Source organism: Astyanax mexicanus, chromosome 3 (genome assembly GCF_023375975.1).
Source record: "Astyanax mexicanus isolate ESR-SI-001 chromosome 3, AstMex3_surface, whole genome shotgun sequence".
NCBI classification, from domain to species: Eukaryota; Metazoa; Chordata; class Actinopteri; order Characiformes; family Acestrorhamphidae; genus Astyanax; species Astyanax mexicanus.
In genome coordinates, this window is record NC_064410.1 from 18,645,814 (window position 1) to 18,662,480 (window position 16,667).

The 16,667-nt window shown below is 40.6% G+C and overlaps 2 protein-coding genes across 4 annotated transcripts in view; one reads left to right on the forward strand and one right to left on the reverse strand.

The window, feature by feature from the left end:
- On the forward strand, positions 1 to 11,148 carry ddx39ab (DEAD (Asp-Glu-Ala-Asp) box polypeptide 39Ab). Its single transcript, XM_007229802.4, has 10 exons — positions 1 to 113; positions 2,589 to 2,797; positions 3,453 to 3,580; positions 3,805 to 4,081; positions 4,389 to 4,507; positions 4,736 to 4,867; positions 5,737 to 5,846; positions 6,321 to 6,465; positions 7,847 to 7,994; positions 9,040 to 11,148. Exons 2-10 carry the CDS (start codon positions 2,590 to 2,592, stop codon positions 9,054 to 9,056), a joined length of 1,284 nt encoding a protein of 427 aa, XP_007229864.1. The 5' UTR covers positions 1 to 113; position 2,589; the 3' UTR covers positions 9,057 to 11,148.
- si:ch211-106h11.3 (CCN family member 1) overlaps positions 9,270 to 16,667 on the reverse strand; it is a 22,590-nt gene continuing 15,192 nt past the window's right edge. For 2 of the 3 annotated variants that reach the window (XM_007229801.4, XM_007229799.4), the window contains exons 4-5: positions 14,522 to 14,700; positions 9,270 to 13,555 (exon numbers count right to left, since the gene is read on the reverse strand). In XM_007229801.4, the coding sequence (XP_007229863.3) occupies positions 13,247 to 13,555; positions 14,522 to 14,700 (488 nt within the window). In that variant the 3' untranslated portion in view covers positions 9,270 to 13,246. The remainder of the gene's footprint in view (positions 13,556 to 14,521; positions 14,701 to 16,667) is intronic. The other variant, XM_007229800.4, reaches the window with a different exon arrangement.

Sequence of the window (16,667 nt, forward strand, 5' to 3'; positions counted from 1 at the left end):
AATCACAGGGCTGTATCTTGAGGGGGCGGGCTATTAGAGCTGAGGTATAAGCCCGAGGCCCCTCCATGTGCTGCGGTCTGCGCTAACTCTGTTCCTGGTATCCACACTATAAGGTAAGAACGGCTTTATTTACAGTTTAACGCGAAAGGAGGCCAGTCCGGGGTTAGTTTAGGGTGGGTAACCTATGCGAGGCCCAGGCGGGGAGCTGTGGCTGGGGGCCGCGGTGAGAGGAGACGTTAGAGCCGCGGCGCTTTGCGCTCAGCTAATCGGCTAAGCTAACAAGCCAGTGTTAGCTAAGCTGAGCGTCCGGCCTGCGCGGGGCTCCCGCTCAGAGCGCGGCCCGCGGGGGAGCGAACGGCTATGTTCCCTTTCTGCGTTTTATTATTTAATAAACACCCAGTTTAAAGTAGTTTAGCTGTGGACGCGGCCCGGGAGGAGAGCTGTAATTTACCCTGAGCTGAATGGGCTCCGGCGGGTGTTCCTGGTTAGAATTAGCATTAGCCGCTAGCAGGGCCCATTATGAATGAAGGTGGGAGGCATTGTTTGTTCGTGTGAGGAGTTTTACCAGGCGCGACCTCTCTCTGTCCTCAGTCTGCGGGCTTTAAAAGCCACAGTTATTTTCTGTGACTGGTAAAGGTGTTATAATTTATATAAAACCTGTGTTAAAGAAATGACTCTTTCCTACGTGTCTAACGCGAGTTAAAGCAGTCACGACGAGCTGATGCAGAAAAACATGCAGTCGTGACTTCGCGCTTCGTTGGTTTAACGTAATTTAATAATAATAATGATACAAATTATAATAATACAAATAATAAAAATTATCAATATTTATATTGTTTTTATTATCAGAGCCACTCTCCAACCTCACTGCACTTTATGGTGCGTGATTACGAATTTCAGAGTTAAAAATATGATTACAAATATTTACATAAACAGCGTACTGGCTCTCTCAGGTGAAGCTGCAGCTGGGTTAACTAGCCTCAATTTGTCTTCTATTCGCTTTGCATCAAGCAGTTTAATTTTTTATACTCAGTTTTTTGTGTAAAATGTTGAAATGAGGCTGTGAGTTGTGGGGTGAAAAAGCCTACTTGTCTATGTAAATACACTAAATGTATGTAGAGAGCCTATCTTTTCTGAAAATAAGAGTGGATTCTGATTTATCAGCAGTGGATGGTTTATTAAAAAAAAACATATTTAAGGTTAGGCCTACGTAAAGGCCTCCGCAAAACTTTGTTTTTAAATGGCCATTGCAGCAATATCAGGTCATGTGAAAATAAAATGTGCGATTATCAGCAGTAGGTGATGTAAATGATCATATTTTGGACTCGAACATCGCACAAAGTCTTCTATTAGACTAAATTGTAAAATGTAAAATGAGGTACTGTGATATAATGATGGAAGTTATGAGCCATAGCTGCAAAGTCAAGCTGTGTGAGAATAAACAGAGGCAATTTAATTAGTAGTAGAGATGGTACTCTATTGCATTTTTATTTGTAATGGAGAAATTGGAACTGTAGTTTTATTTTTGTGTCAATGTCTAGGGGTGTCATCATGTTGCACCCAAAAATATTAATTTGTTGTTGCGTTACATGAATTGTTACTTATTTTGTTACATTATTTTATACTAAATTAGTATAAAATGGGTGCTGGTGTGTTTTCTTCCAGCACTGAGAACTGTGACTATTCGCAGCTCATATGGGTGTGATCTCAATGTGGAGATCAGCTCCCATTAGAATACCAATACTAGACTCTTAAAGGGTATATGGTACTTCTACCTGTTTCTCTGATGTGTGTGGTGTGAATAGCTTTGGTGTGACCATTTACACCAGACACACATTCATTTATAAATTTAAATCTGAGTTTCATTGTTTAGAAAAATACACCAGCTGCTCACTTTATGGATAAGGCCAAGTTACATGTAAATGTACCTTTTGTAAAGACACACTGTAAAAGATCCTTAAAAAGTCTTAAATTTGCTAATCTTAAAAAGGCCTTATTTTTCCCTAAAGCCTTAATTTTGTTCCTAAAGGTCTTAAAAATTCAATTGTTTTTAATTTGCACAATACATTTGTCATTGTTTCTGAATGTTTACTGTCCGAACTAAACAGAGGCAACAGAATTTATATGGTGCAGAGGGTGCTGTGAGGTACATTTCATAATACATTTTATCTAGTGTATACTGCAGTGTAGACATTGGAAGAAGTAAGTTTTAAAAAAAAAATTGTCCAGATCATTTTTGCCCTTTTTTCCCAAATGTAAAATGGTGACAGTAAATTGTGTTAATTTAGTTTGTGTGCTAAAATTAAATTTCCTATCAGGATGCAATCCAGATACTTGTCACACAAAGTGACCTGGTGTAAACTGGGAGAGAAGAGATTTGTGAAGTGATGCCCCTGGCTGCATCCAGCTCTATTCAGTTTAATTTCCCAGTTTTAATTCACAAAGTCCCTAAGTGTGCAGTTTATAAATGTATTGTTTGTGAGTTTCTATTCAGAGCCTAAAAAACTCTGTGCTGAAGGGCCTCATGTGTGAATGACTCTGCAGTTTTAATCCCCCATTTAATTTTTTTGCGATCCTTTTTCCTCCAGCATGGCTGAGAATGACGTTGATAACGAGCTGTTGGACTATGAGGAGGATGAAGAGCCGCAGGCAGCCCCAGAGAGTGCCACCCCAGCAGGAAAGAAGGAGGTGAAGGGTTCTTACGTGTCCATCCACAGCTCTGGCTTCAGAGACTTCCTGCTCAAACCTGAGCTCCTGAGGGCCATTGTAGACTGTGGTTTTGAGCATCCATCAGAAGGTGTGTATGATGAACATAGTTGTAGACATAGTTTTTTTTTCCCTGTGTTTTATTAAACATCCATGTCACAGGATGTGGCAACTCATTTCTGTGCACTACCTATTGCTATATAAATATTTAATTGATATTTAATAACATTCTAAGAAAAAAAATGCACCTTTTTGGGCCTGTAGTCCCAGTTGTAACTATTCTCTATATATGCTTTATCACTGAACTTGTTCTAGTATATTTAATAGTACACCTGTGTGGAGTTGAAATATAATGATCTCTCCTTACTAAATGAGCACAATTGGCAGCATTGAGAAGTATATTGATGTCATATCCAAATATTGTGTATGTTTATAATGTAGGTGTTAAAACTGGCATTATTAGGTTGGGTAAAGAATAAAGGTATACTTTCACCAATAAATACTGTAGTGTTCATGCACCCTGAACATGTAAGCACATTTGGACTTCATGTGCAGATTAAGCTGTAATTTTATTGTATTAATTAACCTCTGCTTTAAAAAATGTATACATTCAGTAAATCTCCCAGCCTGAATTATGGTACATATAGTCAACATCATTTACTCAGACTAGCACTAGGATCTGTCTTAGTTGCTTTATTTGTTTGTGTGCAGTACAATTGTGATCCCTGTGATGTTTTGTGTTTCAGTCCAGCATGAGTGCATTCCACAAGCCATCCTGGGCATGGACATCTTGTGCCAGGCCAAGTCCGGTATGGGGAAGACGGCAGTCTTTGTGCTGGCCACCCTGCAGCAGATAGAGCCTGTGGATGGACAGGTTTGTTTCATATTTATTTTCTACCTCCTTCAGATTACTGGAACTCTGTTCCTACAGGTGTCTGACTCTGATTATTGGATATATAAACTTTGATTGAATTTTTAAATAATCCCTTGCTTTCACATCAGACGTTATCATAATAGCTCTGTGTTACGAAGCAAATTCCAGCCCATTCCATCAAATTCCACTAGTAACTGTTGTTTTTTCTTCCTTGATTCAATCAGGTGTCTGTATTGGTGATGTGTCACACACGTGAGCTGGCCTTCCAGATCAGCAAAGAATACGAGCGCTTCTCCAAGTACATGCCCACTGTCAAGGCTGCCGTGTTTTTTGGGGGTCTTTCAATCAAGAAGGATGAGGAGGTGCTTAAGAAGAACTGTCCGCACATTGTGGTGGGCACACCTGGCCGAATCCTCGCTCTCATCCGCAGCAAGACACTCAGCCTTAAAAACGTCAAGCACTTTGTTCTCGATGAGTGTGACAAGATGCTGGAGCAGCTCGGTAAGTAGTTTCACCAGTTTTGCTCTGGGAATACTATAAAGCTAAAATCATGTTTTACTTAAAGTATAGTAATTAGTTGCAGTGTGTGTTTCAATGTATGTGTTGGACACAAACATGCTAAGATTTGTTTGTCGTTCATCTTTTTATATTGGCTGTAATTATGTGAAACTGACTCCAGTTAAACCATAATTCCGAGTATTTCCTTTTTTTGTAGTATTTTTATCCTCATCAGTAAAGCAGGCAAGAAATAGTCATAAATAATTGTCTTGTGTGCACTTCGTCTGTGATTAACTTGTTGCTCTTGCAGATATGAGACGTGACGTACAGGATATTTTCAGGCTCACTCCTCATGAGAAGCAGTGCATGATGTTCAGCGCCACCCTCAGCAAAGAGATCCGGCCAGTCTGTCGCAAGTTTATGCAGGACGTGAGTGTTTTTCAGATTCAGAACCCTTGCAGTGCTTAATGAGCATGTTCAGTTTGGTTCTGCGCACACAAGTTCATTTTTAGTGTGAAACGCTGCTGTGGTAATCAATGTTTACACCTGCTTGAAGCATATATTCGTCCACACTTCCATGTTTGTGTGTGTTAAGGAAGATTATTACTGTTTGGGTATTGGTCTCATCTTGTAACTGCTTTTGTTTTGTGCTTTTAGCCAATGGAGGTGTTTGTGGATGATGAAACAAAGCTGACCCTACACGGACTGCAGCAGTACTACTGCAAACTAAAAGACAGTGAAAAGAACCGTAAACTCTTCGATCTGCTTGATGTCCTTGAGTTTAACCAGGTATGTTTCATGTCTGTCACAAAGAAGATTGAGAGTTCTATATTGTCACTGTTCATTGGAAAAACAAACATCTCCATTTTTGTTTTTAAGTTTGCTACATAATTTGAACATACACACTGTCCCTTACAATGCGTCAAGATTTCTTGATGAATGGACTAAAGTCTCAAATATAAAATGTGTATATATATATAAAAAAAAAACATTATTTATATTGGCTTCTGTTAAAGGCTAAGAAGGTTTTATATCTCCTGTAAAAGTTGGTGTTTTGGGCATGCATATTTTTCATTGGACAGCAAGGGTTTAACCTTTAAATTTACTATGAATCATTTCACTAAGGCTGTAGTCTTACTCTGCTTATGATACATAGACACTTGTAGGGTTTTAGTTTAATGCAAGAAAAACATTTGTGCCGTGTGTTGCAGTGTCGCGTGTGGGTTTTAGACCGTTGTGTGTACTACACGCTCTAAGTCTCATTAATGGGTTCTTGCTAGGAAAAAAATAATGGATAATGATCATGGTTGACCTAATTAAAATTTCATTGCTGTTTAATAGTGTATTTGTTTAATCATGCTGTCACATAATTTTCAACAGTGGCATAAAACTCTTAAAATGACCATTGTGTATTGCAGTTATTGTGTGCCAATAAATTAACCCAAAAATATTGGCCACGGATTTAGTAAAAGGCATCACATCCAGCTAAAATAATTTGGATTAAACTATTAAAAGCTGTATTAAAATTTGTGATTTACAATTGTTCATCAGCTGCTACAGTTCTGATCTGGGCACTGCAGGCCATGTGGATTTTTTAATGCTTGGTGGGCTAATGTTTGGGTGATTGAGTTAGGCTTAATGTCTCTTCTGGCCTGCAGGTGGTGATCTTCGTGAAGTCTGTGCAGCGCTGTGTGGCTCTGTCTCAGCTGCTGGTGGAGCAGAATTTCCCTGCTATTGCCATTCACAGAGGCATGGCTCAGGAGGAGAGGTGAGTGTTTTTTGACTTTAATGAACCTTAATTTAATGCTGCTTACTTTACGCTTGTTTATTTTATCCCTGAAATGACCAATAGAAAAACTCCATTTCAGGGCATCTCTTCAACACTAGATGGCGTAGTTGACCAGCACATTGCACTCAGCTTTGTATTTCATTACTGATATATTTTTTTTTTTGCCATCAGCCTGGCATCTCAAATGGGTTGGATTTTATACAATGATTGGTTCCAATATCCAATGCATTCTCTTATTATGAGTTTATTTGCTTACGCTATGTTGCAAGCAAGTTGGCAGATCAGTAGTTGCTGTGTATATTGTAATCAGCACACAGACTAAGCAATGCAGTACTATGCAATACAATACTAATCAACACATGAGTCAGTGAAAACAGATGTGATGGCTGATGTGATCTGGAAGGGCTAAATTTCAGTAGATGCAGTGTTTGATTTGCTTTTGTGTGTTCTCAGGCTTTCCCGCTACCAGCAGTTTAAAGACTTCCAGAGAAGGATCCTGGTCGCTACAAATCTATTCGGCAGAGGAATGGACATTGAAAGGGTCAACATAGTCTTCAACTACGACATGCCTGAAGACTCAGACACCTACCTGCACAGGGTGCGTCTAAATTCAACAACAATAATTTGTGAATGGAGTCTGTACTAACTGAGCTTTATTACGAGCACATTCTGATGTTGCGTTGGTGAAAGTTTAAAAAGTCACACTGGCTGACTTTATATATTTCTGAGAATTCATGTGCCGGTCTCCGCACTTCCACTGTCAGGGTTAGGGGTTGGATATTATATGCATTTTGCGATTATGGTACTATAACCAAACAAAGAATATTGTTTGATATCTGTGAAACTAAAACTAATAAATCCGTAATTCCTGGTATTTGCTTATTTAGAAGTATTCTATTCTATACGGGTGTCAAAGTATTGCGGAGAGTTGTCTTGCCATGCCCTGAGTTTCCCACCCCTAGTCAGGAGCATTGCATGTGTTTTTAGAGAGTCCAGATTGTGTGGGCAGGTTATTTGATTAAATTAAAAAAAAGGGTAAAATGAGTCTGAAACGGATCTAATATAAAACAAGTGAGGTTTAAGCTCCCATTGTATGTATATTCAGTTTTGATTCTGGCATCCTGCTGTTTTCTGTATTCCCAGGAAACTTGTTTAATTATTCCAGTTGGTCAGGTGTTTTGGGCAGTAAAGGAAACTGCAGGGTAGGGAAGAAATAATACAAGGCCATGATTGAGAACCACTGCTCTAGATTCTTTGTTTTTCTGGTCTGTTCATAGTGGGAAGCGTGTAAACTTCAAACAGCCGTCCTTTAATTTCTGTAATCAAGTTGTTTTTCTTTGCACCCTCACTTTACTTGAAAGAAAGACTGGCCTGTTTCGCAACATCAACATCTCGCCAACATGTTTTTACTATAAGCTGTTTTGTTTGTGTCTCATGAGAGTAAATTGTTTTGCTCCGTGCCTTTTCATTGTGTTACTAAATTAGAGGGATGTAAAACTTCAAAATATTATGGGCTAGATGATCTGGGCAAAATAAAAGAAATCACACTTAATAAATGCGAGTCTAGTCCATGTATTTCCAATATCAATATGGGATATCTAAAAGCTGTGTAACACACATCCTGAAATATATATTGATTGATATATTAAATTGATATATTAAAGTTGATGCCCATACGTTCCTCATCCTCTGAGCAGAATGTTGTTGCCCAACAAAAGCTTTTTTTTCCAGTTTTTTTTTTTTATTTACTTTAGATCGATTTTTAAATCTCAGTTCTTTACATTGAATGAAGGGCACAATAGAAATGCACCAGCACTTTTTGTGTTGCCTTTTATTTTAAAATGTTTGTTTCTACCCTTTCTCCTTTTTTTTTTTTTCGGTCACAGACGATGAGGACTGGTAAATTGAAAATGTGGTTTGAGGTCCCACACTATAGTCTGAGGTTTATATTTTGCCTTTTCATTCCTGTCCCACTCTAGGTTGCCCGCGCTGGTCGTTTTGGCACAAAGGGTCTGGCTGTAACTTTTGTGTCTGATGAGACGGATGCCAAAACTCTGAACGATGTGCAGGACCGCTTTGAGGTCAACGTGGCTGAGCTACCAGAAGAGATTGACATCTCCACTTACAGTAAGATTTGTTTCAGTAAATGTTATTACTATTTTTAAAAAGACACTTTGGATTATAGACTTCTGGTAAAGTGCTGAGGTTTAATATTTCACAAATTATATTTTGTTATTTTTTTTTCTTCCCCCTAAATATTTGTTTAAAGTTTATTTCTCTTAACAGGCTGGCTTATTTTTTGATAATGTGAGCTATGCAGGACTAATCTTAATATTGACTAAGATAACAGTAACTAACTAAAGATTTAGCTTTTTTTGTTTACCAAAAGACTGGCTGCTTCTCTCTGTAAATTTCACTTGCATATGACTTGACTAGCACTACTGCTGTATATTCATTGTGCTTTGTTGGGGAATAAAAAAGTTAAATGTTCTTTGTAAAGCAAGAAGTTTTGCCAGTATCATGCGTCCCTTACAAAAAGTTGAAAGGCTAGTTTAGAAATTGGTTTGTCCATAATGTAAATCTTATTAGAAAGGGTTTTCCACAACGTGAGTCCTTTTAAACTGAAATTCCCAGTGTTTACATCTACGGGATTGTATCTTTGCCAGATGTGCTGCATCTGGAGGACGTGTTTTGATTAGGCAGCCTGCACAACATGTTTACAGTTTGAGCAAAGGGAAGCAGCTTTTAATTAGATGACATTGCTCAGCCACTTCCACGTGTTTTTATGATGCAGCTACTTCAATTTCAGCAGTCGTTTAAGGGCAGGCAGACAATGGCACGGTATACTGGTATGAGGAAATTCTGGAAGTTCTCAAGTACTTGCATTATTAGAAAACCACAGTTCATGACATTTTATGCTCTTAGAGTGATTTGAATGGGAAGACTCACGTTAGTTAGACTGTTATGAAATAAGTGAGTGATTGACGGATGGCCAGCCTGCCTGCAGCCACTAATGACTGTGGGTTTAAGGAGGAACCTAAAGCAGCCATTTTGGATTGCTTTCCTGTGCTGCACATCATGCTTTATAGATTCTGGCTGATGTGAAGCCTGTTGGAAGCCTTTAGCTGTCCAGCACTGGAAAGTAACTTTATTTCTCTTTCTCTTTTTGCAGTTGAACAGTCGAGATGAGCCCTCAAGTCATTCAGAAGGACCGCCAGTGGAGGAACGTGTTTTATTTTTGTTCAAGCTAATGGGGGACTCTTCCTCCTCCAGTCTGTGCTGTCAATTTTAAAGCTCTGCACCTCAACAGTTTTAACATTATTCTTATGGGAAGGAAAAGAGGGTGTGGGTGGGGTATGTCTGAAATTATGACTCCTTTTTTGTTTTGTCCCCAGCTCCTCCTTTTTTCTTTTTTTTTTTTTTTTTTTTTAATGAAATTAAAGCCTTTTATACAGTTACTGCTTTATCGTGTTTTGACTGCATGTTTTAGTTTAAGTCTGGTTAGGGTTTTACAATGTGAATTACTGAATCAAATAATGAGCGAACTGAGTGATCTAGATGGTGGAAGTTTAAACCGTGCTTGGACCCCTAAGAGATGCTTGGGGGAATTGAATTATTTGATGTAAACACTAGAAAAGAACACCATGCTCTCCTTAGTTTTAAAACAGGCCCTCCTTCTCAATCTTTAGTCTAATCAGATAATTGATTGAACATTTCATGTTGACTGGGATCAGTGATTTTTAATAGCGGCGAAACTAGTCCTGGTTAATGTGGCTTTGCAGGTAAAGGTGATTGTGTCCTTCCGTCCCAGAATCCTCTCTGGGTTCAGTTTCCTAAAAGGGAAGGTTGTGTGCAGTCGGCTGATCTGTAGAGTGGAAGTTTGGTGTTTTGAGAGCTTATTCCTGTACAGTAAATGGGGGTTTGTTCAATAATGTTTGTTTAGTATAGAGTAAGGTTTTTCATTTTTGTACATTTTTAAACCCTTTTCCCAGCTGCATCAGTAAAAGCTGTGTTGTGTAAAGTGACAATTTCACAATGAAGAAAGCACATTAAACCGTCTTTATTCATTAAAAATAGTTTTCATACTTTTGAGCTCTGTGATGGTCTGTTCAGTGCTGTGTGTACAGTGTGAAGCATCCTTATTAAGGACTTTCCATATCCAAGCCTGGGCAGTTGTGTAAAAAGCTGTCACCATTGGAAAAATGATTATTGATTTAATGGAGAATTCCACAGATATTTAAGTTTCTGCACAATTCAAAAAGTAGGTTCAATGTTAAATGCCTGCCAAGAAAAAAAATGATTTCAGATTTACAATGCTGATAAATTAGATAACACATCTCCATTACTACTATACAAATAGCCATTCTATTTATCAAAAACAGTCAGCCAACATGTGTTGAGGTTTTATTCAATGATTGAAAGCTAGTTGCAAATTGTAAAAGTGAAGTTTCTTTTGGGACTATAAAGCTTCTCCCTCTGTTTCTGTAATCTTTTCTATTTAACAGCAACAGCTGACTGTACTTTTTACTGATCATCAAACTATTTTCCTGATCAATGAAGTGCTGAAATCTAGTTTAAGTGGCCAATGTGCCCAGATCTGGACACATCTGCACAAAGAACTTTAAATGTAGCTTTAATCTGAGACATTCTGTATTTTGTACAGCAGGTGGGTTCCCACACTTTTGCAACTTGCAAACCGCTTAACTGAGACCCACCAAAAAGAAAATCTAAATATAAACATCTATAATCAGTGTAGCCAATCAAATTGGTAACTTAACATTGTAACTGTGTGTGTGTATGTATACATGCACATACACTATATCTAAAGGATACCAAATTATTGATAGTTTTTGGATTATTAAAATAAATGAATAAGTAACTTGAGGTGTAAGGGGTTAACCACTTTTTCTGTAAACATTTTCTTTAGATTTGCTTATTAAATAACTAACTGTGTTAATCATCCAGTTAGCATTGTCAGTCATGTAACTCTACTATACCCATGTAGAGCCTGACGTAAAATATTGCTTTAACAGCTTCTTCAAATCCATTATTGTTTTTTACACAATACAAAGTTTTCTAGTACCAAAACAATCAAAAAAAGAATAACTTTATCAAAATGTCATCTTGAAATGCTAGAACATTCAGTATGATTAGGACAGTAAAAGCTCACACATCCACATTCTCAGCTATATATATAAATACAAATATCTGTACTGTTGCACCCTCTGTTCTGTACTGCATTTATTTTTCAACAAGCAAATAAAATTGGCCATAGCTTTTATCTCTCTCTCTTTTTTTTGGCTGTAGTTCCTAATAGGTTTGTCCCTTAGCCATCCATATTTCATGTTAACTTATTGACACAAACAGTCTTTTCTACTGTTTAAAGTATAGTAAGGTGCACATCTAAAGCTGCTACAACACAATTTAGCCTCAAAGGCTCTGCGAAGTCCAAAACTGTCCTGCTGAACAAAGCTGTACAACTGACTCCCTCGCCAAGCGTGCAGAGTCACCCTTCACTCTCCAGTAAACTAAACCGTCAGGGCTGGACTGCATGTGGTGTTCGTGAGTCTCTGGGTTCCAGCTCTAATCCCTGTGCCCTCTGTTTGCTGGCCATGGCCTCCGTAACGAGGGTGATGTCACCTCCGTCGTCTTGCGTATCAGAGCCAGGAGGCCGAAACGGAGACCGCAACGTCATAAAGACACATGAGCGCGGGTCTCGTCTGGCCGTGCTCGAGGCATCAGTTGCTAGATTACAGACCAAATCGAGAGCCAAGATGGAGAGCAGTCCCACCCATCACCTTCAAATTACATGTTTACTTCTGGAGCCGGGCTCTTTAAAACGTATTTTTACAGTGAAACCAGAGGGTTGCTGGGTTCTTCGCTGCTCCCAGAAGACAGAATTGTAATTTGCTCAGAGTCAGTGACTCGCTGACGCCAGAATACCGTGGCACTTGGTGAACGAGTGCCACCTCCCCCTTGGTCTGGGTCCTTGAGTCCAAAGGAAAAATGGCAGCTTTGGCACCACCGCCACGGGGTTCCAGGTCGAGTTCACATGGTGCAAGCCCACATTCTTCCATCCCGTCTTGCTTTAAGTCCCAACAAGAGTCCAACAAATCAGTCTTTGTCACTGGCTCAAGCTGGCTGCACCTGAAGCATGAGCCAGTCTCTCGTCCTACACACCAATACAATAAATACCATCAACAATTTTATTACAAAAGCAAAACCTCATCTACTGAGTTAATGGCCAGCTGATCCCAGGCACATTATTTGGGGAAAACTGTCTCAACAAGCCATCTGTTTCCCACCCGCAGAGTACAATCCTGCACCACACAGTCAACATCATCATCATCATCATCATAATCTGCTCAAGAGTGAGATTCTCACCCCAGTCTCACCCGTGTCCTCTTCCTGAGAGACCTCTGTGGTCCACATATTTCCATTGTTGCAGGGAACACAAAACAGTCACCTAGCATCAAATCCTGCTCACGCACCAGCAGTTTTAGTCTGAGCCGTCATGATGAAACGGGGGTCCACATTTCATTAAGAGAGTGGCTGCCTACATCTGAGTTTATTAATGATTATGTGGGTTTACTTGTCAATATATAACTATATAAGTATAAAATACTTTCTACTGGAGGCCTTTCTCAAAGTCCACACTTGTGGTTTATGGATCTGCTAAAGGCAGGTTACTGCGATGTAGCTCTAAATTGATCAAAAGTGCACAAAACCGTTGTAGTGTGAATTTGTTGTATCCTTGGGGAATATTGGGCAATTTTATTCCAAAGAGGACCATGGGGAAGAGACCTAGATATGGACCAGTCAAAATAGGTTTGACCCTGAAACCTGAAACGCCCTGACGGTCAATGCAATCAAAGTGGTCACTTGGAGAAAAGACTATTGTGCTTTGCCTAAAGATCTGATCTATTGTGGTTTCACTTTCGTGAAACTGGACAGTCTGACAACACTTATTGTGAACTTTGGGACAGGCCATTGGTGTTTTCTAATGTTGGTTTAAGCTAATGTCCATAAAAGCTTTTGCTTTGACTGACTGTAGGGCTCACAACTGCCAACAATGTCTCCAAGCAAAAATGTTCAATGGTCAAACTGGCACTCATTTCCATAATATCAGCATTCCACTACCCTTTACTACTATTGTTCAGCATGATTCATGTCAGACTAAGAGTCTACACTAAGGCCTGGTAGAGCTGGCTTACACATTTCCAAAGTTCCTAGAACAGTCTCTCTGGTTTTCTGGAGTTTATGATCGAAGGCAGCTCTAGGCTTTCGGTCTAGCATCCACTCAGACTTACATTTAAAAACACTACTCTATGGGAGGTCTGGTTTGAGAGTGGGAGGGGTAAAATGGGCACTTTTAGATGCTAGTCAATGAACTTGTGTATGTCGCCGTAGAGCCAGCGCTGGGGGGGCAGGGACGCCTCGTTCAGGTGACTGCACTGGTCGCTACACTTGCAGGACTGGATGAACATGACGCTTCTGTCAAAGTGCTCGCCATCCGGGCAGCTGAAGGTCACAGAGGCGGTCCGGGTGCGGCGCGGGGAGCAGCAGCGGCCGTCCCGGCACACGCCGCAGTAGTTCGGACGGTAGAGGCGGGAACTGCGACAGCCAGCATAGTGCAGGCGCAGGGGTTCCGGTGACTTCTGCGTACGTGAACACTTCCGCCCCTTCTGCTGAAGCAGAAAACAGAACGTATGAAGAGATTAGAAATCTGTCAATGTTGCAGTGCTGGAATCATTCCACATATTTATTAATAATTAATCAAATAACAATTTTTGCTGAACCCCTATGATTCCAATCCCAGTAGACATTCTCTACTGGACTCCATCATACAGTGGAAACTCAGTGTATTGTAGTCAGACAAATAATTTTTCCATAAAGTTTTTTCACCCAGCAACAAGTCCAAAAGCTGTCAGGTTTGTTCATGATATGGGAGTGTGTCATCAATACAATTCTGTCCAGCAAATAATACCTAAAAATACACTGAGATCTCAGAGCAACATGCTGTATTAGAGAACACATCTTTTAAATGAACGTTCATGTAGTTTTAAAACAAGACAATGCGAAAGATAATGCGGCTTTGGAAGAAGAGGGTACGGGCACTGTGCTGGCCTGCTTGCAGTCCTGACCAGTCCCTAGTAGTAAGTGTCCTGTAGTATTACACACCTTAAGACTGGGTTGTAGAAAAAAATGGGACAAAAAATAGCACCTTAAACTCTTCATCACTTGGTATCATCAGTGCCTAAACATTTTTTAAGTGTTGTGAGAAGAAATGGCAACACTAAGTGGTAAAAGCTTGAAAATTGCAGAAATGGGTGTATATTATTAAAAAAAATTAATATAGTTGACCAGACAAAACATGAAATATATTGGTTTTTATACTCTCCATAATTAATCATTTTTAATTAGCATTTTCTTTACTGTCCTGGGATGAAAATATAGAGAAACATTTCTATTAGGTGAGTGGTATTATTAGTTGTCAGCTGCTTTATGTTAACTTTAACAGGTATTTTCAGGTTGAACTGATTTGCAGCTCCTCCAGGTTGGACCGGCAGCGTGTGGTTTACTGCTGTCACTTCCAGACTCGCTGTGAAAAACCCGAGTATGAACTATAAAAGCTCACAGCATGAATGGAGTACCTTTATAGGCACAGCCATGGAGCTGCAGGGTCTGATGGTGCAAAGGCGAGTCTCCTTCACCAGCTTGCACTGAGCGTTCTCGTTGGTGACGCGGGAGGACACCCCCATGCCACAGCTTCGGGAGCAGGGGGTCCAGCTTGTTGTCTGGACAACACACTGCCGCCTCACCTTCTTCCAGGCTGGAGAAAGAGAGATATAGAGAGAGATAAATACAGTAAAGTGAAGGTGGAGGAGAGAGAGGGTTGGAGGGTGAGGCAGCGAGTCAGTAAGTCGGTACACAAGCTCCTTTCAGTGAACAGCCAACACTGACGCACAGAGAAGGTGATTACGCTGTGTAGGAAAAAGCTGAGTGACAGAGGAAGGTGCTGTTTGAGGCCGTGTGTGTGTTTGGGTCGGGTTCAAAAGGCTCCATTGGAAAATGCTCACCTAGCACTCGGAGACTGAAAACACACCCTGAAGACGGTAACACACTCTATGTTTTCCACAAATACTGAATTCGTTGGTTGTCACACAGCACATAAATAAAAACTCACCAGTCAGTGTGACACTTGATGACTGCATCAATTGATAAATCAACCAATGGAATGAGACAATGTGCAAAGTGTTACTTTAGTGGAAGGTTTGAAAGCTTGTGTAAGTGAAGCTGGTTGGAATGAGGTCTGATAATGGGTGCAGGTGAATTATGGGAGTAGTAGTAAGGTCTGATAGTGGGTGCAGGTGAATTATGGGAGTTGGAGTGAGGTCTGATAGTGGGTGCAGGTGAATTATGGGATTTGGAGTGAGGTCTGATAGTGGGTGAAGGTGAATCATGGGAGTTGGAGTGAGGTCTGATAGTGGGTGCAGGTGAATTATGGGAGTTGGAGTGAGGGCTGATAGTGGGTGCAGGTGAATTATGGGAGTTGTAGTGAGGGCTGATAGTGGGTGCAGGAGAATTATGGGAGTTGGAGTGTGGTCTTATAGTGGGTGCAGGTGAATTATGGGAGTTGTAGTGAGGGCTGATAGTGGGTGCAGGTGAATTATGGGAGTTGTAGTGAGGGCTGATAGTGGGTGCAGGTGAATTATGGGAGTTGGAGTGTGGTCTTATAGTGGGTGCAGGTGAATTATGGGAGTTGTAGTGAGGGCTGATAGTGGGTGCAGCTGAATTATGGGAGTTGTAGTGAGGTCTCATAGTAGGTGCAGGTGAATTATGGGAGTTGGAGTGAGGTCTGATAGTGGGTGCAGGTGAATTATGGGAGTTGGAGTGAGGTCTGATAGTGGGTGCAGGTGAATTATGGGAGTTGTAGTGATGTCTGATAGTGGGTGAAGGTGAATCATGGGAGTTGGAGTGAGGGCTGAAAGTGGGTGCAGGTGAATTATGGGAGTTGGAGTGTGGTCTTATAGTGGGTGCAGGTGAATTATGGGAGTTGTAGTGAGGGCTGATAGTGGGTGCAGGTGAATTATGGGAGTTGTAGTGAAGGCTGATAGTGGGTGCAGGAGAATTATGGGAGTTGGAGTGAGGTCTGATTGTGGGTGCAGGTGAATTATGGGAGTTGTAGTAAGGTCTGATAGTGGGTGCAGGTAAATTGTGGGAGTTGGAGTGAGGTCTGATAGTGGGTGCAGGTGAATCATGGGAGTTGGAGTGAGGTCTGATAGTGGGAACAGGTGAATTATGGGAGTTTTAGTGAGGGCTGATAGTGGGTGCAGGTGAATTATGGGAGTTGGAGTGAGGGCTGATAGTGGGTGCAGGTGAATTATGGGAGTTGGAGTGAGGGCTGATAGTGAGAGCAGGTGAATTATGGGAGTTGGAGTGAGGGCTGATAGTGGGTGCAGTTGAATTATGGAAGTTGTAGTGAGGTCTGATAGTGGGTGCAGGTGAATTATGGGAGTTGTAGTGAGGGCTGATAGTGGGTGCAGGTGAATTATGGGAGTTGGAGTGAGGTCTGTTAGTGGGTGCAGGTGAATTATGGGAGTTTTAGTGTGGGCTGATAGTGGGTGCAGGTGAATTATGGGACAGGATACTAACCCCATTTTATATGGCATATGGCAATTCAGATTTGAATTAAATTCAAAACCATAATGCCATAATGTCTAAACTATTTCTTAGCCCTGGTCCTGGAGCCACACTACCCTACACATTACCTCATTAACAAGCATAACCTTTCAGAGG

Coding starts and splice junctions, on each gene's coding strand:
- ddx39ab (XM_007229802.4), top strand. CDS start 2,590: ATGGCTGAGAATGACGTTGATAACGAGCTGTTGGACTATGAGGAGGAT. Junction 2,798..3,452: donor TTTTGAGCATCCATCAGAAG/GTGTGTATGATG, acceptor TTTGTGTTTCAG/TCCAGCATGAGTGCATTCCA. Junction 3,581..3,804: donor TAGAGCCTGTGGATGGACAG/GTTTGTTTCATA, acceptor TGATTCAATCAG/GTGTCTGTATTGGTGATGTG.